The 23,569-nt window shown below is 38.9% G+C and overlaps 1 protein-coding gene across 1 annotated transcript in view; it reads right to left on the bottom strand.

Moving 5' to 3' along the window:
• Window positions 1–13,990, bottom strand: part of MMP2 (matrix metallopeptidase 2) — a 36,065-nt gene extending 22,075 nt beyond the window's left edge. Inside the window, exons 1-5 of the mRNA XM_075040272.1 lie at window positions 13,674–13,990; window positions 9,101–9,327; window positions 7,413–7,561; window positions 5,135–5,263; window positions 3,345–3,518 (exon numbers count right to left, since the gene is read on the bottom strand). Coding sequence (XP_074896373.1) covers window positions 3,345–3,518; window positions 5,135–5,263; window positions 7,413–7,561; window positions 9,101–9,327; window positions 13,674–13,817 — 823 coding nt within the window. The 5' untranslated portion in view covers window positions 13,818–13,990. The remainder of the gene's footprint in view (window positions 1–3,344; window positions 3,519–5,134; window positions 5,264–7,412; window positions 7,562–9,100; window positions 9,328–13,673) is intronic.
• Between the last annotated feature and the right edge of the window lie 9,579 nt (window positions 13,991–23,569).

Here is a 23,569-nt window from a genome sequence, read left to right as displayed (position 1 = left end):
GTTGTGATGTAAGGAAACCTCAGGCTGGAAGGCTGCTAAAAACCCTGTGGCACAGGTCCAAGGTGGAGGTAGCTGCAGCTTCATGAGGGTTCTGCTTGGGAGAGCAGTTGAGCAGCAGCCTACAAGAACTATGATCAGTGTGAGGGAGGTACAGGCAGAGTACAGATCTCAGTAACGTTAAATATCAGAGGACCAAAGTTAGGAGCCTAAACTCCCTGTAGTGTCAGTGGAGTTTGGTAAAGAAAGAGATTCACGATCCTTTGATCCCGTATGGCAAAGGAGAGGTTCAGCACACCTGCGTAAGATTTCTGTAGTAGGTAGACAGCTTTCTGTTTTGACAAATGATGGTTGAATCAGCCTACAAAATTAGGGTACAGATCTGGGATTAACGTTAGAAAAGCCTGGTGCAGTACCATAGCTTTAAAAATGTTTCCAAATATGCAGCGTGGCTCTATAACAGGAAGAATTAAAACTAACTTAAGTGAATTAAATGAGAGAGAAATAAACACTGACAACTAGGAATTTTGCCCCCAACACAGACTCTATGATGTAAATACTCCCCTATCTGATTTTATTAGCTGGGTTTTAGCAAATGGTGTCTTGGAATAATGAGTGAACAATACTGCTCTGAATTTAATAAGAAACATCTGTGCATAACTGTTCAAGGATCTTGCGAAACAATTACATCAGAAACAAAAGGCTGAAACCCTTCTGTTCCATTTCAGAAACCTTGACACAAGCATTTCCAGGAACATCAACTTCCAGAACCAGCTCTCCCTGAGAGTGCTTCACTGCTTAGATTTTCGGTCTTGTATGACTTTGGGATTTTACAAAGGTATCAGTCAGAGTCTGCGGATCTCGGTTTGTCCAGCTACCTATAATCTGGGCTTCATTCCGACTATATCTGAGCATTTGGAGTAATTTAAAGAAATAAGGCCAATTTTGCTCTTTTCCAGCTGGAAGGATTAACCTGAAGGAGAAGAGATTTGGGGAAAGGTGGGGAATGAAGGAGATGGCAAAGTTTTAGGAAAAAATGATTGTGTGGGTATGTGCATATGCACGTATATAATCTCCTGAAGTAAATGTTAGGCAGAAGAACTTAGTTCTGAAAGTCATGTAACTAATGATAACTTTTTTTTTAATTAACTGAAGTCTGTTAAATGTTCACACTCCTGCTTGTTCATCCCCTATAATCGTATAAATAGCTGTCACCATGGTAGATCCAGCTTAAGATGTGATCTATAACAGGCGATCAGGGTTTTGGAAATTATAGAATATTTTTTTTAACACATTAGGGCTAGAAGACTGGTATGTTCTACAACAGATTGTCTTTGCAAACCAGTAGCATCCTGATGCAGAAAATTTGTAATCTTACATTGGAAGCTGTGTGGTCTTGCAAATGAACTTGAGAAATCCCTAAAATTTGTCAAGCAGGAATCCATTTAGTGTTTGGCTACAATAGGATACCAGAGAAGTTTTGAAGACAGGGTATCTGAACTTTTTCTACATACACATATCTGTGGTCTTCCAAAAAATTATGTGTACTTAACTGGCACATACATTTTAATGTACATACATGTGTTTTTACAGTACTTGTTGAGGCTTGCCTGGGACATGTCAGCCTCTGCTTGTGCATTCTTTGTGTGGCAAAACCCTGAACATGTCTTGTTTTGTTAGCTTTGCATCTTAAGCATCGCTAATTTTCTTTCAGCAACCTGCATTCTCTTTCCTTGTACTGACTGCATGTAGCCATAATATTATAAATAAATTTAGTACTATTGTTCCAAGCAGGATTAGCATGAGTCCAACAAAGGCTCCATTGTCTTCTGTTTCATTCTCTTTCATAACTCTCTTATTATTTGTTATGACACAGCAGTAGCAGGCAGGAGTTTTAGTGACCCTGTGGATCCATTGCTCAGGATGTAAGGCAACATGAGTGACGAAACACTCCCTGCTGCCAAACGCTTATAGTAATCAGTTATGTACAAAGGGAAAAAAATGAATATGGAAAACTGCAGTACTGGGAATGTCTGTGAGTATAGGTGGCAGCCCTGGAGCTGGCAAACAGGAGATGGAGCAAGTGGCTCCTTCTCCACTCACTGCTGATAAATCAGCACAGTAGGCTACAGCCAATTATACTTAATTGCTTCTCTAAAGGTTTCCTGCTGTGTGATATACAGGAGATGAAATTAACACTCATATAACAATAAATTGTCTGAAATCTTATATTCAGTAGACTCATCAAGATTTTCAAGCATATAAATAAGTGTTCCTGATGTTAAACAGGAAACATATTGTCATAATTTCATTTGAAAGGTAATCATGTTGTGTATATTTTTAAAAAGTTATGGCTACATGAAAGCATTACACATATTGTTTAATCTGTAAATGAGTGTTTCCAAATATGAAATAAATTGCTTGTGAAACAGAGGATTCTGTTCACATTCCAAAAAGTTAGAAATTAAATATGATTTTAGTTTTCCTAGACCCTCTAACAGTTTTATATAGATACTGATACAGAGTCATGATTTCTGAAATACAGTGTCATTCCTGTATCTAAAGTGAGCTGTTGGCACTGCTTTATAAGTAAGAATTCTAAGACCTGCGTTAAAAATAAAAACCTAAATTCTAAAAATGTGACTGCTTTCCTGGCTAGCAATTTGCAATGTACCAACATATAAATAACTTTGTACCAGGATACTTACTTACTTGAAATTCAATCATTTTTATTTTGAAAAGCAGTATGAGGCCATTTAAAGGTGATTTGTGACAATAATAGTCTCACTTTGCACTAAAATGGCTCCTAGACTAGGAGGACCCGGGCCACCAGTTGGTAAAATTGGTATGCAAGGTTACAGATGTTTGGCTTATTTGGTTTCATCCTTAGCTGATAGTTTTGTCAGTTACAGCTCTTGAAGGAGATGCAATTTCAATTGTTTGTGGAATGGCCTGCAATTTAGGGAGAGATTTCTGTTATTTAGTGTGCTCCATCTCCAAATTTGGCCCTATCCTTACTCTAAAAGGTGGTTGTCTTCCCTGCTTTGTGAAGCTCAACCTGCAGTGTCTTTGATGTTTATATGGGGCCAACATTGCTCAGACATATCTTTAATATGTCCTTGTTTTTAGAGAAAGGCCTTGGCCTCATCATCATCAGTTACAAACTCTCCTAGACCAAGGGAGCCTTTAGGGAGTTTTGTCTGCTTAGATACTGAGGAGATATTAAAGAGCAGCAAATATAAATCTGCCAGAAAGGAAGTGGAAAAAGTACAAGGAGAAGTGGATGGGCAAGTAAGTAGGGAACGGTCTACCACAAAAAAAAACAGTAGAAACAATGATCTACTTACACTCGTGAGGACAAAAGCCATATTTGCCATCTGCGTCAAAGTCTTTGGTTGTGGAACACCAGAGGAATCCATCGTTGCGTCCTGCGTCTGTGCAGCTGTTGTATTCCTTGCCATTGAACCAGAAGGGAAATTTGCAGTACTCACCATCTGCATTTCCATACTTCACTCTAACCACTATAAAGAGAACAAATGCAGTGGTGAAATTAGCCACCAACTGATATAAAAAAACTACAGTTTCTGGACATCTTCTTTTCCTGGAGGATACTGGTATAGAAATGCAGTTTGAATTTCCACTTTGAAATTCAATATGCTGCTGGTCTCTCTATTGGCAAGATGATCATAACTGAAATAATAACTGGTAATTTTGAAAGAATTACATGGATATTACTCATGGTGAAGTGTTAGAATGAACAGTCCTTAAAATCAGCCCAGAAAAATACATATGTTATTGTTACTATGGCAAGGCAAACTTATAAACATCCTGTTAATACATTTAGTAATTTAGTTTCTTTGGTAATATGGTCTAAAATGTTCACTATAGTTTGAAAGGTTTCAGGCAGCGGTTGAGCATGAGCTGAACATGCCTTATGCCTCATAAACCACTTCGGTATTTCCAATTTGACTTGAATGAGATCTGCTGCGGCACTGGGGGCTAGGGTGGTAATGCAGACACACCCAGATCCTGGGTTTTATTTCAGTTTGTCACATGTAGTCTTAAGACTACAATACTGGTGCTGTAATATATGTTAATGTATAGGTAATTCACTTATCCATAGCATTTCTTTTAGTGGCAGTAACTAACTGGATGCTTGCACAGTATTTCCACTAATATGGAAAACAGTTTCCTCCTGTTCGTTGTTAGTCTGCGGCAGGGATCTGGTCCAGTTAGTAGAGCTACCAGTCAATGCTTCTGCTAAAGTTAAAAGAAAGCCAAACAGAAGGAAGTTGACTATTTTGGTATTAAAGTTCAATTGTTTTTTCAATGGGAGGACAGCTGAGAAAACTAGAATTTGAAATGAAAGGCAAACATGAATTTGCATTCTTTTTCTAAGTTTTCCAAATTATTTTACAGTAGGAGAATTATAATCAGTACTATATGATTGTGGCAAAGTTCAAGCAGAAAAAAGAGGTTCCAAACTACTAATACATGGTCTTGTTTGTCTAGTTCAGGTGATATTATCTGGACTTCAGTTGTTTTCTTCTAAAGGGTATGGCAAACTGCCTGTTAAAGAGTCTTGGAGATGTTCTTAATCCACTGTTTGATGTCAGTTTTGTTTCAGTCATCAGCATGAGGGATTTATATTCCATTTGTTTTTGACAGATACCATAAGTATATAAAAACTTATTCAGGTGGATGGTCCCATTCTTAACAACTGGAGCCACAGCTTAAATCGTCTTAAAAAGGGTATGTCAGCAGAAAAGCACTGGCCAGTCGGCCTCTTACTAATGAACTTAAAGATGTTGCAGTTTGAGTCCCTGACAACTGAAGCATTCAAAATCATAGTTGTGGCTTTGTATTTTTCCCACAATTCATGAAGGTTGTGCAGCATCTGGCTCATTATTAACTCAGTTTTTCAACAGGTGACAGCAGAGGAACAGAAAGGGAAATCATAGGTAACATTTATTTAGGAATTACATAAAATTTTGTAGAGAACAATTTAAACTGTATGATTTTCACCCACTAACATTTATTGACATGTCAATGAAAACATTTAGTTCAGTGCCTGAAACAGCATTAAAACATAGCAGCCAGCAGGCCATATGTTCTGAAACATTAAAAAGTCTGGTACCTTGCCCCTCTCCAAGAGTCCACAGTTCATCATCATCGAAATGGGAGTCTCCTCCAATTCCTGGCCCCGGTGCAAAGGCATGAGCCAGAAGACCGTCTTTGCCATCAAATGGATAGCCATCACCGTGTTCTGCAGGAGGAAGCAGACAAAAAAGAGCAGTTTCTAATGACCTCAACTCTGTCAGAGTCTCTACATGAATGATGATTGTCATGGGTACTTCCCCATCCAAGACAGCAGCAGAATACTCTAGTGAGTGAGTTTATTGGTATACGTTGTGCTGGCAAGACTGAATCAGAAGAGAAAAGAAGCCAGTTCCTACAAAGAACATTAAGTGTCAGTACTGCAGTTGTCTCAGCATGTTATTTTATATCTTGTAAGTATTGTGGAAAAGAATCAAAGACAGTGAAGCACAGTGAAATATTGTACATTAGATGTATGACTGCATACACGCTGCTGTTTCTCAATGGAGGCTGGTAGGGAGCTGTAAAATAAACATTGTAGATGAGGAATATTTTCAGATAATTCATATCAGTCTCCAGCACAGACATTAGAAAGTAAAGGCAGATTTCTTTTAGCAGGCTACTCTTTTCTGCTGCACCTCAGACTGCTGTGCTCTTAGTGCAAGATACTGACTAGTTTAAGCAGGAAAGCAAATCAGCTGAGTGTCTCAGTAGCAGGCCTCTGGAAAGTTAGCTCTTATTCAGTGTTCCGAGTCCTGTGAATGAGCCTATTCCTCCTCCACATCAACACTCCGAGACTCAGGCAGCTCACAGGGCAACAGCAGGTTAAGTAGCTCTCCTGTTATTACACTGTAGGCTTTTCTTGGAAGGATACCGCATGTGGGTAAGGCAGGCTGGCAAGGGCATAACCCTGGTATTCATAGCTTTCCCACCACACTGACCTGTGCATCAAAGCTGGCTGCCAGCATCTCCAGTTGCATCATTTCAGGCCTTTTGGTCTGATGTCTTGCCATTTAACAGAAGCCCTAAATACACAGGCATGATTCTCTACTCTGTTACACCGATTTCATGCTGGTGTCGCTCTCTTAATACTAGTTCCCTTCATTCATTTCAGTAGACCAGTGTGTTAGTTGTCAAGGAGAAGATTTTGACATACATTAGATGCTTTACTCCCATTTATTTCAAAGTAGATCATTTGCTTAAGAGAAAGCTTGAAGATGAAAAACCTTGTGGATATCCCAGCTCCTGTGAATCTGACTTGCAGTAAAGTGATAACAATGAATGAATGTGAAAGAAGCTCTGCTCCCATTGCTTCTGAGCTGACTATAACCAGCAAGTACTAAAACCAGCGTAAACACTTCTGCTTTTGTAAAACTTCTTTTTTGCAAACTAAGCCAGCCTGGATGAGGATCTGAAGTTTTGAGTTCTGTACAGAATCACTGAAGCTTTTGAGGTCAACTCATCAGTAGCTAAAGCAAAGAAAACCTGCTTGAAATGGAGGCTTTTACAAAGAGCTCAGTTATTCTTTGAACTGTTCACTTCACTTCCAAAGTCTACCTCCCAAGTGACTGGCTGCACAAGTATCTTTATTAGTATGAAAAATTCTGTGACTGTCTGTAAGAAGTTAAATTGCCCCAGGTTTACACTGAAAAGCTATAAACATTCTTTCAGGGGAAACCAAAATTAATTGAGAAGGCATCTGCAATGAAAACTGATTATCAAGTCACCTATGATCAGCTGGACTCAAACCATAATACAGCTTATGATCCATACTTTTAAATTCCTCAGGACCAAAGAGTGCATTGAAAGCCTGCATTCTGCTATGCTAAAGAATAGAGACCAGCTACGGAGTCAAAATTGAAAGCCACAAATCCATTTTTAATCTCCAATATGTTAGGACCTCCACCACTATCACTGGAAAACTGAGTACAGAGCTATAAATAAACAGTACAATGGCATTCCATTCTCTTCCGTGGCAGGAATCCAGCTCGCATCATCTGAAGATCTGTACCAATATTTCCCAGTTATATTTCTGATTTGTTAATTTAAAAATAAAATGTTGCCACTAGCAATTCTCTTTTGGAAAGATAAATATAGTACAAGGATATTGTATAAATACTTCTCTCTTTCTCATGTATAAGAAAGAAAAAAAATATCTTAGGGAAATTAGATTTTAGCCAGTATAAGCCAAGTGCAAGCTAGGACAAGGTTTGCCAGAAAGGCTCATGGGTACTGCTTATTGAGGGTAGATCATTCCAATACTAAGGATTAATGAAAGGAACAAAACCAAAAACATATGTAAAAATAGAAAAATATACCCCATCGGCCAAAATTAATCATAATGTCTGCTTCTCCATCGTTTATTCGGTTAAATCTCAGCGGTGTGACATCACTCCAGACTTGAAATGCTCGCGCAAAGGCATCATCTACTGTCTCGGGATCCAAATCCGGGGTGTAGCCTATAATCCTTAGAAGTAAAAGGAAGAGTTAAATAACACATAACCCCCCACCCAGTATTTGTTGTTTACTGATCAAAATGCTGAGTAGATTCAGTAGCGAAACCAGTTAAGATGTAACACTGCTACATGCGAGATCTAAACACTTTCCTTTGATTCAGAGATGTGTTTAGATGTGGTGCTTGCTATTTATTTTCCTTTGGAATTGATGCAGCAGCATGAAGAAAATTATATAGCCAGAGGCTGTAAAGCCTGCATGGCGGTGGGTCTTGCACAAAATATTCAGGGTTTTGCATCAGCGCTGAGGGGCTGGCAAGTCATACTGTCATTGTAGACATGAACATACAAGCACATCTTGATATATAAGATTTATTTGCCAGAAAAAAGGCTCAATAACATTCTGAAAGTTTCAAGTGTAGATTGTTTTGCTCTTTAGCAATGACAGGAAAACAGCCCTTCTCCCTCACCGTTTTAGTTACCTGCATATTGTTTCATCCCAGTTGAATGCTAATCCTTTACCAGTGTGTCGATTACATTGGCAATAGGATACATAGGGAAATAGGAGGTAAAAGCATGTAAGATAGAGCCATAGGCCAGGAAAGACACAAACTCTTAAAAGGCACAAAACTCTGCATTGCTTTATTCTTCATATATTTTAACTAGAATTTTTAGTGCCTTATATTATAGCCAGCCAACCTCCATGTAGACAAGTTTCCAATTCTTTGCTGCTGGGGCTGTGCATAGCAAGGGAAACTACTTCGTGCCTAAGGAGAATGAGGAAGAATCAGAGGAAGCACATCAGCAAGCAGGGGCTGCGAGAGCTGCCATGGTTTTTTTCAGTATTTATTAAGCTAGTTGCAGCACGAGGGATGCTTTGAGTCATAGCTTGTGAGGAAGCAGCAGACCAAGTCAAGCAGCTAAGACAAATCTGCTGTTTTTTCTCATTGGTGCTAAAAGTTTGTTCCTGGACCACCTGAGGTAATGAGGGGTTTTTTATTACTGACTTCAATGAGAGCTATATGGGTCCCCAACTCTTCAGAGTAAGAGTAAGAAATTAAAACATGCCAAACCTATTGCAATAGGTTTGCTTAAATCATGTCTGTATATATTTGAAGTATGATTGTTTTATTTTAAAAATTATTGACAACCTCCATTTTCATGACTGCTGAGTGCAGAGGAGGTTGTTCTCCTACATGGCCCCTGCAGTCAGTAAGTACTGTGGTCCCTGCTGAGCAGATGGGCAGGTGGGATCTCCTGCTCCAGTTCCCTTAGAATGCTTGCAGCAGAGCAAAGAGCAAAACCAAAATCTCTTTAATCTCAACCAGAACCATAAAGTTGATCTTTAGAAGATTGTTCCTGAAATTTTAAATTTGAAATTTCAGAGGTGTTTGCTAAAGCATTGGGTAGTTTTCCAAACACAAAGAGATTCTAATTCAAGAAATCCTGTCTAGCCCTCTAAGCAGCTACTCCACTTCTAAGTGTCTTGTCTGATCGGTTCTTGAAAGCACTATGGTTATATGTGAACAAACCCCAATATCACCAGTCAGTACCTGTATGTTATATGATTCTTTTCCCATTTGGGCTTTCTTGGAAAGAAGTTGTAATTGGCTACATCTGGGTTACCACAGCGGGGTTTCTTCATTGTCTCAATAGTATTTTGATCCAAATCTCCTGTTTCAGGCAGCCCAAAAAATTTCTGCATTTTCTTCAAAGTATCTTTCAGGACAAATAAATTGCAATTGTCTTTTGGGCACCCATAGTATTTATTCAGGTATTGCTTGGAAAAAAAGCACAGAACAAAGACTTTAAAATTCATAGAAGAAATAGTTAATCATTACAAATAAAATACTGTAATTCCATGTTAGCTTTCCATCTGTAATTTGCAAGTTTTCTTTTCAAAATTACTATTATTAGTAACTGAGACCAGCAGAATCTCCTTAATTGACACAAACCATCCTTGATCACACAACATTGCTAATTAAGCAATCATTTCCACTATTAGCTGTCACCTTTACTTAATGAATTGCTGTATTAGTAAGTAGAGCGTAGAGCTTTAATGTAGGAACTACAAAGTAAAAATGAGTTTATCTTTTTTGGTTTCTTTATGATGTATAAAACTGCTTACAGTTTTAGATTTTGTGTATTTTTTTTTCTTGGAAAACTCTATGGATTATTGAGAAACTTGTGAAGGTATCAAAGCAACCACACAAATGAGACCACATTAATTGAAAAGGAAAAAAAACCATTGCTTATTCAAACCATATAGAGCTATTTGAATGTTGTGTGTGTTTGCTTTTGAGTCAAACATTGCAAAGACCTGAGGAAGAAGGTCTTTGGTAACATCTCATTTGCCTGGACACTGCAGCCAATCAATACCTGCATCCTTAAAACTCCATTGAATGCTCCAGCGGATTATGGCCAGACTGATCTTTCTGATACAACCATGGTGGCAGGCCACAAAATTACCTCTCCTTAGTAGTCATAAAGGATCAAAAAGGCAGCACAAATTCCATTATTTTCATTTCTTATCTAAAATAATACCCACCCAAGTCTCCTCCACTTTCGATTTTGATCAGTATTACCTAATTAGCAGGTATAGTGCTGAAAAAAAACAACCAAACCTCTGTCTGTTGTTTGCCTCTAATGCCTGAGGAGCAATGGGTTAGTCTGTTCCCTGGCAATTGTTCCAGTTAAGCAGCCAAGTCTTTCAGATGTGTGTTGATAAGTTGCATATTTATGTTAAACTAAACTGTAGATAAACACCTGTGGTCCTGAATACCTATACATGGTCCGCACTCTCTGTGCAACACACAAGTGAGATCACACAAACCATTTAGTATTTTTTTCCCTTAAGTTCAGCGCTGACTGGCAGAGTAACTGTGAGCTTCTTGGGGTAGAGACCAACCCTGAGAGAATGCCTGGCAGTCTCTAGCATGTGGTGAAACCTGCCATAAACCCCTAGTCATTCAAATGAAAAAGAGTGATGAAGTTATATCGTCAGGAACTGTCTAAAATCAAATCTGTTCCTATCTGGAGACTAACAAACATGGTCCCACAACAGACTGCTGGCTAGCTAGAGGTTTTGGGTTCAGTGTTTGGATCTAGACTGAATTTGAGAAAACTTGTAGCTCAAGCTGTTGCCTTAGCTTGGACTGTTGCACAGAAAAGCTCAGTTACAGTGTTTAGATTACATAGAGCTTTAGATTGTTGAATTTATATCCTCACTGAGGAGTAGATAAATGGATTACGATGAAGATGTTAGTTTGGGTACTTCTATAACGATAATAACCTATCATTATCTACCTATCATTATCTAATTATTTTCATTCGCAGGTTCTAAACAGCTTGACTAAACTATCTGGAGTTGTTGGCTTTATCCAGTAAAGTGAATCTTATGGTTCTCTTGCACAGAGATTTCAGGAACTCCACCCTCGAGTCCGTGTTTGCAATATTTTATGCCTAGCTCTAAAAGAAAAGCTACAGCCATGTCAAATGGCAGGGGTTGCCAAACTGATGGGTAGGCCACCCAAACTGGTGTATAGCATGGCACAGAGCTGAGAGATGCCCTTGCCAATGATGCTGTTGGACAGGAAGGTTGCAAGTTACTGATATTTCCAGTAAAGTTGTCTGTAGCAGAGGAAGGAGCATCATTCAGGTATTGTATCCAAAATATTAACTACAAATCCAAGGTGGGAAAACACCCTAAATAAGGTAAAGGTGTATTTGCCAAAAAGGTATCAGAAATATCAGTGAGAATTATTTCTAACCAAGGATTACATGAAGCCTGACAAAATGACTGCACATTTAAGTTCTTGTGCAAGGAAGTATTCCTGAGGGAAACCTTACTTTATGTGTCTAATTAATTGACTGAACTTCACCCAGGAGACTGGGGATAAGACCACTAGAACGGCAAAATATAGCAAAGGATATCTGATGACTACGGTTGGTCAAGCGTGGATTTCACCACCTCCTCATTAAGTCCAGGCATACCTCATCTACCCTGCATAGGAAATGGTTCAGAGCTTACTCAGAAAAAGGATTTAATCAAGATGTTGCACCATTTCCTTCAGAAGGTCCTCCATCTACCTAGTGACTAACTAAGCACAGACTATGCCTAGTTTTTGTGATATTTTGTAACTTCTGATGTGGTATTTCTCCAGTGGAGACTGTGGCACTGGCAAATAATGGACACAGAGTGGTTTCACCTTTGCTACCACTAAGTTTCTATCTAGTCATAGTTAATGGGGCCTGGTGGAAATTATGTGAAATCCATTAAGAACATAATCAAACAGGCCAGTTTGGAGGATCTGTTCTTATCCCAGTTTTCATTTTAATGTACTTTGATATATTTTCTTATGCTTCTGTTTGCATCTCCCAATGAGGTACCATGATATAATACAGACTGTACATCAGACCTGAAGTTTACTGAAGAAGCAGGATGCTGCTTTTGCCATTTTAGGTTTGGGAGTAAGACATACAACCAAAAATATAAAATGAGGCATGGTAAAGAATTTTACTTGCTAGGATTCTAAATAAAAAGCTAACCCCTCTCAGTTTTTCCTAAAATGGAGATTTTACTGAAGATGAGAAATGAACATAACCAGCTGTTCTATGAGAAGAGAATCTTGAAGAAAATGTAGTGTCTATGTAAACCACATCTTGGCCTAGGCTGCGAAATTCAGTTTCCCCAGAGTCAGCAGGGAGCTGTGGTGATCTGGAATTTTGATCCAGCCCATTAATGAAACAGGGTCCAGCTGCAACACAGCAATTTGTGTTCTGATGCTGAGTGTTGGGGCTGTTCCGATGGAGGGTGTGAGGGAAAGACAGCCAGTTAGCATTACCCAAGAATACTACAAGAAAGACAAAGAAGAACTGCAGTGTTAAACCAGCTTGTAATTTTCCTCTGAGTACACATAATAAATAGGTTTTTCGAAAGAAACAGAGAAGAGGGGAGATGTGAATTGCTGTTACTGAATAAAAGCCTGGCTGTGTCTAATAACATAGATTATTTAAGAGTGGTTAAATTGCTATTAGACATGTGGGACCCCACTCTCCTCTCCTACATGCACTGCCCCCCACCCCCATCCCCTGGCTGCTGTGCTGCTAAGGCAAAACCTTGGGTGAATTTGTTTTGCTAAAGGCTGAGGAATGCCCTTTTGGGGTCAGTTTGTCTGTTTTCCTAAACTTTCCACCACAGCTCCCATCTGGAAATTCTCTCTCTACCCTCCCCCAGACCTTCTTTAACCTGGCAAGCTTTCCCAAGATGCACATCAACTCCTAAAGAAAAGTGACCAACTTTCAAACCTCTGTGTCCTAAAATAAGAATAATTTATCTCAATCTTCCTTAAAATGGACTTACTGCTGAAGAAGAGAAATGTCTATAATTTACATGCTAAAATAAGAATAATTCATCTCAATCTCCCCTCAAATGGACTTCCCCATAATGTCATTTTTATGAAGGTCCACAGGGCTAAAATAAGGTTAGAATAGAACGCTGTAGAGTTATAGCTATAATTTGCTAATGTTGCAGAAATCCAAACTCCTTTTTTTGTTCCAGATTGAATTTGGAAAAAAATTTCTTTAAACCTCTGATGAGATTTTTTCCCAAAGTCAAAACTAGTCACAATGGCTTCTGGAACTCGAGCCAGCTTTCAATTGTAGTTGTCCCTTAAAGCTGTGTTTATACAATGCACGGTAAGCAATCTGGAAAACAAACTTCTGAAAGCTGTGATACATGCATTAAGTGAGTCTCGAGAGCCCTCACTTCTATTTGATTTAAGTAAAAAAATTAGATGTCTCTTACTTGCACTTCTCCCCTCTTACCATTTCAATCTTCTGATTATAGTCACAATGATTTAATGAAATTATTTTGTATGTTCAGACTTAAGGAGGAAAAAAAAAACCAACTTTCTTTGCCGGCTTTAAAAATTTTAAGAGAGGAAACATTACTTGGCTCTAGTTTTAACTTTTGAAAGCTGATACCTTTGCTAGCTAGCTAGCATTTCCAGAGACTCTAGGGAGAGAATGCTACAGTCATTCCTTAGCCTCAGCTGAAAAAAGAAAGAAACATCTGCTTATGAAACAACAATATAAATCTGAAGCAAAGATGAAACCGACACTTACCACTGCTAGTTCTTTGTCTGTTTTGGGAGTGCTGTCTCCAGGAAACTTAATGATTGGTGACGGTGCAGCTAAAGTTTTGTTAAAAAGGTATACTTGGATTAATAGTACTTTAAAAACGAAGCCACAGACAATGTGAGTCTTCATTCTGCCTAAACTTGTGCTCTCCTCTTTGCGAAAAGTTTTTCCCTGCCTGCCTGTCTGTTACTTTAGCTGCACAGTGCACCAGTTGCTTATCTGCACATCTTAACTCTCTGCACCGTTTTCTCTTTTGCTTGCTCTAGCAATTCCTTTGTATGTTTAAAACATCCAGATGCGCAGTCTCAAGCTACCACAAGAGGAAGTCTGAAAACTAGTGGAAACATGAGAAAAGGGCAGTTACCAGATGTGATTGCAGTGATTTTAAGGTAGCAACAGGCAGATATTTATTAGTGCTGAAAGAGGCCACATTTCCTCCTCATTTGCATATATGAAAGCATTTAGTTAGCCAGAGAGCAGAAAAAAGCAAAATCTGACTTAATGTTGAAGATTAAGTGTCCCACATATATTTTAAATAAAAATATAAACAAGTTCCTAAACATTATTTTCCTGGCTAAGTATTTTTATTAATTTTTAGCCTATTTTTTTTGCCACAGACATAATAATCTGCTTTAGTCATATGCGGTTACACTCCTACACAGTGCTTTACAGTAAACATTTTGCTTACAGATTTTGAGGCAGACCCTGCACAGGCCAGTGCAGCCGAGTGAGGCTTCTTGTCCCACTCCCGCTTAGGCTACATAAACTGTAGGTCTGTGTACACAGGGCTCACCCGCATTTGGCATGAGTGTTTCTTCCTCCCTGATCTGTGCAGAATGTGCAGATCTCTGAATAAGATTCTTGTGGCTTGTTTGGGGTTAGAACCAGCTTGAGGCTTTGCCACCAACAGGCACAGTGTATCACCTTAATCTACGGGGTAAAGAGATCATCAGGCAGATTCAGCAATAGAAATTATCCTCAATAATTGACATCAGGGGAATTGTACAAAATTCAGGGTTTGCTTATGCTGGGGGTTTGGTCCGCTGGTGCGGCTGCCTTAGTCTGAAATTTTGGTGTAAATATGGCCATTGTCATGGACAGTCTTTTTATTGTGTCGTTCATGATATTGCTAGCTTTGAGATGTTATTACAAGCTGAATATTTTTTTAGCTGAATATCCCTAATCTAGGGGCTTGGCTCATGACTTTTTAAGACGGGAGGCTGGCAATTCTGCATGAATGCAAACTGTGTTCTCGCCAGCCAAGTGTCTACAGTTTCTATTAAACATGAGTGCAGCCATCAAGGTTCCTCTGAGCTGTATGTCAGCATAAAGGCTGTCATGGCTTTCCGCTGAATGTTAAATGAAAGTTTTCCCGATATGACTCTTGTTACTAAATAGGGCTGTTAATGAAAAGGAAATACTTTGCTGGTGTTTGGTATTTACTCATAATATTTTCATATCTGATTGTAAATAGTTACTATTGACAGTTCTTTAATTTATGCTAATATCAAGCTATTTTGCTAACTGCACCCGATCATCTATGGACTGAATAGTTTTATGTAAAGGCAAAGATTTCAAAGGGTGGGCTGAGGTGTTCAGAGAGAAAGCATTAGCAGGAGCTTTTGCTGCCCATACAATTCCATCAACAGCCCAACACAGCAGCTGTATGCACAGCCGCTGGGTATATCAGCCATGGGAAGCAGCACTTAATGCTCAAGAGAGAAAGAGGAGTTACAGGAACTTCATACATGAATGGAGCTTTCTTTGTAAGCAAGTAGCTTTGTATGTATGCCCTCTCATCCGTTCATGTAGGATTCCAATGGCACTTGAGTAACAGTGAACAACTTTCCCCTAATGGTTTGGCTTTGAAATTACATCTTCTTTCTTAGGTTTTCCCCATCAGCAAAAAACCCACAGTAATTTCTAAGATTTGCCTTAATAAGTGGCAGTTCTGAAAATATGATCCGGTTTTTCCACAGCCCTGCACTTGGTTGTGGGGAATGAGTCTCCTGCTTTGTTTGTGGTGACAGCTCATATTTGTGTCCGGCCACATGAGACTCTTAAGAGAACAAAGGCTGAGAAAGCCTTCACTAGATGTGCCAAGTTACTCTTAGCTTCTCCTTAATTAAGCAAGTAAAAATATTATGTGTTGTGTCACAAGAGTCTGCAGTTATCTCTGTGCTTTGCATTAGGTCAAGGGCTGCTGTAAATCTTAAAGCATAAGAACCATGTCATTTTCAGAAGAATTTTAATGTAATTTATGATGGCTTAGTAGCTTTCATTTAGAAGGGCTAAATGTGAAGCTATTTAAAGCTGAATGTGTCCTGGCACATTCCTGTTGCACTTGTAAGCCTCACTGAAATCTAATGAATGCTCAATTCTCAGTGTGTCCTAATGAACATTGAATCAGAAGTGGATGAGGAAACTTTTGAATGGACTGCGAGGTCTGTGCAGTTTGGAAAATCTCACTGTATTTTGTTTCTTATCTTTGCTGTCAGTGAGAGTAGGTTGAGGTCACCTTATAAATACATTTCCTCGAAAAAATTGGCAAAGCAACAGAAACCATACAGACCTGCAGTGAAGCGTGGTTTCTCACCTTTGATTGCAATTTTGCTGGTAAACTGCTTTGCTGGTACTACTTCAACTAGTGAGCAGTTAAGCAAGTTATGTTCAATTAGGAAGCATAATACATAATGGAATATTGGATTTAGGGGTACTGGGTGAACCAGTGTATTGAGTTTCTGACCATTGAGTGAGAGGCATTCTGTTCCATTAGCACATGAGATCAGTAGCAGTTTATGAGATCCTAGCTGAGGTGCCCTCTTTCAGATAAGCAAAGCAAAGTTAACGCCGGTGACGCTTCTTTGTGAGAGTAGAAGTCCTATCGTATTATGACTAAATTTGGGGCAAAATGTTTTTTATCTTATATTTTTCTTTAAGCTCTATGGGATCATCCTGTTCTCAATGTGCTACAGATGTGCTAAATCCTGAAAGTAGGGAAATTCTGCTGCTGGCAGGCCTCTGCTTTGAGCCAGAGGTTAGGCTAGATGACTTCCTGAGGTCTGTTACAGCCTGAATTACTCCATCATCCTACCACTCTTGCTGAATTTGAAAAGACATGGCGTGATGTGTTTTCTATTCTCAGACTAGATAAGCTTAAAATCAGGGAGACAGACTCTGAAACATTCGAACTGATGTATTTTGACATTGACAGATTGACGGTGTAACCGCTATTAATGTTTAGTGTATAAACCTCCCTTGACATTCCATACTCTGAAGAGATTGCCTCTAACATTAATTAGTGACTTCTGAATAGATTCCTGGAAGTTAAAAATTAAGGAAAGAAGCAGTACAAAACAGAGAGAAAGAGGAAGAAGCCCCCCTGAGAAGAGAACCAAAGGCCATCTACCAACTTTAAGGAAGAGCTGAAACAGTAACCTAGGTCTCCTTTCTCTTACCTTAATACTCACTCTACAAGATTTTTTGTCTATGTACATAGATGCTACCTCTGGATTAGCTACAGAAAATGAATGCAGTTATAACTGCAACTACAGCCTTTATGTGTTTGTGGAAAAAACTCATTTCAATGGTGCATATAATTTCTATATAAGGTAAGATATTTATTTGATATATACATTAATTTATCTCTCCTGAGTCATAAAAAGCTCCTCTCTAGTGTTTGTTTCAGGTTAGAACCACTCCATACTGAAAATTTTAAACCACCTGCTTTATGAGTAAGATGCCAGTTTTGCTTTTTAAATGCCTACTTTCATGCATTAATTGGAACTGTATAGCAGAAACCACACAGTCTGAGATGGCAAATACCTCTGTTGAGGACGTACTTCAGTAATAACAGTAAAAAGGGAATCATGATGTCTTGTGAGCCATAACCTACATATCTCAGTAGATCTGACTGATACATGAGTGTGTATTAACATGCTGTTTTTATCAAAGGATTTTTCTGTTTCAGAAAATTATTTTTGAAATGACTCAGGAGCACTCAGCAGTTTCAGGATTAGACTTCAGATGGTGTTCTGGGTAATTTGCTGACAGAGTAGTCATCCCTCCAGAAATGTACTGTAGCAATTCCTACTGTCAGTAATTCCAAAATTTTATCAAATGCTGATGATTTCCTGGTGGTTCCAGAGGAGTATGTTAGGCAGAGTGTCAGTGAGTACAGGCCATGGGAGAATGATGGATTTATTCTTAGTGGGGTTTCATGTTTTAAATTGAAACCTGTTGCTAGGCTGAAGAAATAAATAATCATCAGGACAATTAAGATCTCAAGAAAGCAGCTGATCCTCTGATTACAGAGTCAGCTGGCTGTAACTGGGTGCAGTGGGATATGTGTCTCCAAGCAAACTATTGCGGTACATGTATATAACCTCTTCTTGTATTTGTTACTTCTAGGTTCTGTGCTGTCAGTTTATAGCTTCAAGTTTAGGAAGCAAAACAAAAGTTTGGTTAAAGTAGATGGACTTGCATTGATTTTAGCAGGATTTGTCAAAAAGAAACAACCAATTAAAATTGTTAGAGCTAATGTGGTGTTCTCAGAGTGTTTCATTCAGAACTTATAAGGGACTGGAAAACCTGAAGCTCAGGTGATGGAAAAGTTTGCCTGGGCTTCAGGAAGGCTGCCGTTGTGACCGTCCCAGGTCCAGTTTAGCCAGGCCTTTGGCTCCTTCTCAGTTGCCAGGGTTGCCTTGTGACTATTCTCCTTTGCACAGATCCTGTTCTGTAATTTCTCCTGGATCATCACTCCAGTGCTGCCTTTCTTCCTGTCTGAGGAAGAGAAGTTTTTAAGTACCAGGAAACCAAAGAGCTTATGGAAGAAAGCGTGGAACTGGACTAAGCCAAGGAGGGATTTTGATGCATTTTGACTTGCAGTCACATGTCTGACTAGGAGGGCACTGCAGTAGAAAGTAGCAAGGCTACCAGCGTGGTGCCAGACTGAAGCCCCACTGAACCTGAGCTGTATATGAATCATTATCTACTCACTGGCCTTTCTTAGTGGTACCTCTGCTGAAGATGGACAATCTATACAAGTAATAGTATTAATATACTAAGGGACTACATTCTTTCTGGTGTTTGGCACTGGTAAGACACTAAGCTCCAAGTACCTGCCATTCAGTGCCTATAACAGAAATAGTGGGTGTCTGCTGCAGTTGACTGATGGAGACATGTGCCCCTGTAGGAACAGAGGAAGGCATAATATTAGCAGTTTATCTGTTTTAGTAAAGTTGTCTCCAGGAAGCAATGATCAGTCACAACAGTCCCCATTGGAGTTTAAAAGGATTAATAACTTCAGCAAGAACTCATTTATATTGCAGGCAAGTGAGCTCATCTAAGACATGTATGTTGAAGGGTTGATCCTAACAGGACATAAGTCTTAAACATCCACATTGTTTGTTATCAAGATATGCTCTCTGCCTGCTCAGTGGCTGGTCAAATTCACCATATCTGACCACCACATGAGGGAGTCTTTAAACTGTTGGAAATCAGAGTGTGTGTGTGCGTGCATGGGGAGGAGCGAGAGCAGGAGAATGTACAAAGGGCCAACAGTTGGTACCAGATGTGATTTTCAGCATTTAAGGTAGCAATTATATTTTTGCTTTTGTTTCTCTCATCCCTTCTGTTTTGGGAAGTTAGGTCCTAAGGACGTGAAGTTCCATTGACACATGGATTTCATTTTTTAGCTTGCTACTAAATTAGAAATGAATTTTAAGTAAATCTGTTACTCTCGACAAAGCATTTTCCATTGCATCTGTTCATTATGCTTCTGCCCGAACCAGGAATTTCTGCTTGTGTCCTCAGCTGGTGTTAATTGGCATTGTAAAGCTTCTGTTGGGTGAATTAGTTCGGCAGAAATATGCTGAACTACTTTGGGCAAAACCCCAGGCCAAGTTCACATGTGTCACGAGGACAAACTTCTTTGTGCCTTCTTAGTACTGCCAGATAGTCTAGAGAAGGTTTAAAATGCAGACTCCTTTGATAAATTCATCTCTTGTTCCTATGCATTTTCCTAATGTAGTTCTTACCTGTTTTAACTATTTTGATTTCAAGTATGCAGTAGGATAAAGTAACATCTGGGGAGTTCTTATAACTTGAATTTGGGGTGTTCTGATTACTCATTGCTGTTGAGCATTCTGCTAGCTAGTTAGTTCAGAAATCATTAAGCCTTTGTGAATTTGGTTAGAAACTAATTTCAAACACTTGTGTTTGAAGTTGATCATTGCCTGCTTGTCACCCCTGAATTTCAGACAGAGAATAGATAAAATTAAAAAAAATTATGTATTTTAGGTATGTCCATTTAGAGACTGATTATAGTAAGTAGCATCTGCCTGACCTATTAACTGTTAAGGTCACTAATTGAAATGTGTCTTCAGTGAAAATTATGGCAGTAAAATGGAAAGTATAGTGCTTTCATTAAAAATTACATAGTTTAATAATGTGAGGGATATGAATGGGGAAATACTTCTAAATCACCATAAATGGAGCACAATATAAGGCAATTCCTTATGGTGAAACTGTGAAAATGCTCAGAGAAATAGTTTCTGTACAAGAAAAATTAATTACAATAGAGGTCATAAATTGGACAACTAGTGTGGAATATTGTGAAAGTGCATATTGATAATGTTTTTCAGAATGAGTCTGAAGAACTCCCTTCTAGCTTACAGGGCTGGTGAATTTAAAGGAAGTCAGGTTGGTCTATTGGTCAAGATAAGCTGCTCGAGGAAAGAAAAGCTCGAGCGAGGGGATGGCTCTGGCTTCCTCAAGAGCCTCGCTTGTTAGCTCCAACAGACCGGCTGCCCACACCACATGTAGTTTGTAGAGAGGAAACAAAGTTCAAACTGCTCCTCAGCAGTGAGGTGAGAAAAAGGTTTTAGTGTCAAGCTTTTAACTGCAGAGCAGTAAGAGGAAACCTTTATTTTGGGAAATGAGTGAAGCTGATCGTGAGTAAGGATTTTTTAGTTTTGAGTTATCAGTATTCTCTGAGGACAGAGCATCTGTAAAAGGCAGAGAAAACCCAAGTTGTTTCTGATGTAAACCCGAGCACCCTGCTTAGCACATAAAGAAGTGCATCAGTTTCTTTTATTTCAAGGAAAAACATCATGACTATTAGTATCTGATTTTATACTTCTCCTTTTTCTCCCTTTTCACATATTGGCTTTTCCCCTTATTTTCAAGCATCCAGTTCCACAGCGATTTACAACTGCGGTTATCACTTACCATTGGAATTTGCCTAGTTGGTTGCAACATATGAAAAACACCTAGCTGTTTTGTGTTCATTCATATTTGACTTTGTAAAGTGTCTAAAAAAATAAGTGGGGCTACTTGTAGGGCAAGGAAGGGACATCTGGCCAATGGCTTCTCTATTTGAAAATGAACAGGATCTTGTGGATAAAATGTGCAGAATTAATTTGCCCTTAAAAGAAACTCCACGTCATTGTTGGCTCAGCAGAAGAATGAAGTCTCGATGCTGCTGTATTTGCTTAAGCTTGGTAAACTCAGCATGATTATGAGTAGCACTGGGGACAGATCCTGCCATCCATAGTGGTGTTGGTTTGTGTTGTGTTTTGTCAGTGAACCTGTTGATCTTAATGAGGTACCTTGCAGTGAAAGATGTGAGTAAGGATGATGGGATCTAGCCCTTAGCTGGTAAGGTAGCCACTACGCACGCACAGTAAGAGCTAGAGCTAAGTTGACGTGATTGCGTGATCAGCTCCGAAGCCCCATAGTATAGAGCTATGGAATTTCTGCTTTTCAAATTTCAGAGACAGACCCTAAGGAGTAGCTCACTGAATGACCCATTTCTCAAATTCTGGGAAGAGGCACATTACTTACAAACAGTGCCACACCAAAGCTTGACTATTCCCCACCGCTGTTCTGTTTGTATTCATGGGAGATCTCGTTGCTGTAACAATCGGCAAGTGCAATCCTGAACATGTCAGAATAATAGTTCTGCTTGCTTTGCTGCTGCTGCTGTGCAGCCGCTTGTTGATAGGCACTGTACATCTCACTTGTCATTATAGTGTTAGTATTCAGACACCGAGGGGCCTTAATTAATGACTTTGAAGATCTGGTCTTTTATAATTCATGACAGAACTTTAATTAAAATCAAATATATAGCAGTTGAACTAGCAAAGGATTTAAAGTGCACAATCTTTGATGGAAACAGTGATTCCCTCTGACCACTAGTGCTGTATGCTGAATGCAAATTTCATCTCATCACAGCAGATTCAGAGAACACAATGGACTTTCTTTGAAACAGAGAGGTCCCTGTTGTTACAGACTCTGGAAAAATGGTAAGGCCAAGGGGCCTGTAGTCATTTGATTCCCCCTACTACCCCCCTTTTCTCCTTCTAAAATCCTCATATATTTTGAATGTCTGTATTGGTAGGAAAAAAAAAATGACACACATTTGTATGACGCTTATATACTCCTTTATTATTTGTGGAGATGGTGTGTTAAAATGCTGTGTATGGATTGGGTACTCACTCCAGGACTCTTGTCAAGACAGTAGGAAAATTCTTACTTCACATAAAGGGAAACTGAGGCAGTGCTTTCACTCAGACAACATAGGGCATATTCATGTATTACTGAAGCCTGGTGCACCGATCAATTACATCTCTTTCTGGCCTATCTTATGACAACTGGACTTAAGCAACTGTGTAGCAGAGTATATTGCTGTAGCTTAAAATCTGTTGTGCCAGGAAGTGTGGTTTTCTTATGACAGTTGAATTTGTTTCAGTTTATTTGGTCTTACTGTATACCTTGATTCACCTGAATTTCTTATCAAATACGTTTTTTGTCTAGGCGACTTATATTGCTATACTGTTACTGCAGTGACTTCCATGAAGTTCTTTGAATGGACTTCATAGTCTTGCTGGTTACTCTGCCTTCTCAGAGTAAAGATTCAGAGGACATTTGTGGCTTTGATTTTACAATTGTCGGTTGTATTTTAGGGTTGATCATCTGGTCTGGTCTACTAAGGGATGGGTCTTCCTTTCTGTGGAATTAGTTGATTGATTGGGGTTGCTAAGTTTCTCCGTCCTGTATAGGGAGGCCAATCTGTGATTTTACCATCAGAAACAAACAAACAAAACCAACCAACAAGAATAACTACCTGCTACATATACAAAAGCTAATAAATTAAACAAAATTTAAAGTTTAATGGATCTAAAGGAAATTGGTCAATAAGTCACATCAAGATCTTTCCAAAAAATTGCCTTGAGAGGGAGATGAATAATGGAAAAAATTGCATTTGAATAAATTAGTCACTGCAAGCTGGCAAAAATTCAGAAATGTCTTATTTATTAGCTATAGAAATGGTTTAGCAGTAGGAAAATACGATTCACAAGTTTTCAGCAGTTGCTGAAAAATGTGTTTGATGAATCTTGAACATCATTCAACCATCTGTAGTTACCATCTTTACAGTGGCAGAAATTTCTTAGTTATAATCATAAAAATATAAATATATCTAATAAATATAAAATAACTTCCCTGGAAAGGAGACGTTACTTGATTTCTTCAGTAGTTGCTCTTGGTAATGTTGCAAAAAGTTTGTCAGTTTTATATTACTAACTTTTCACATAGTACTTCAACCAACTGGTAAAAGTACAATTTGTAAACTTAAAATTTAATTCCTGGGCACAGTCATGGGGGAGTTTTATCTGGAGCTTTTTCTTTTGTTTTTATCGTCAATTTGCTACAGTAAACTGTTACTCATATTGGATTATTAAAGGCTGTTTGGCTGGCAGATATATTTATATATGAGTCTTAATAGCACTGGGCTGTTACCACATGCCCAGCCATTGTTAGGGCAGCTGGGGCTGGGCTTGGGTCGTTTTCAGTGTGTTAAACCAAAGTAAGTGTTATCT

This window comes from Buteo buteo, chromosome 11 (assembly GCF_964188355.1).
Source record: "Buteo buteo chromosome 11, bButBut1.hap1.1, whole genome shotgun sequence".
Lineage (NCBI taxonomy): Eukaryota > Metazoa > Chordata > Aves > Accipitriformes > Accipitridae > Buteo > Buteo buteo.
Note: the sequence above shows the minus strand (reverse complement) of the source record. Positions and strands in the feature narration are given on the sequence as shown.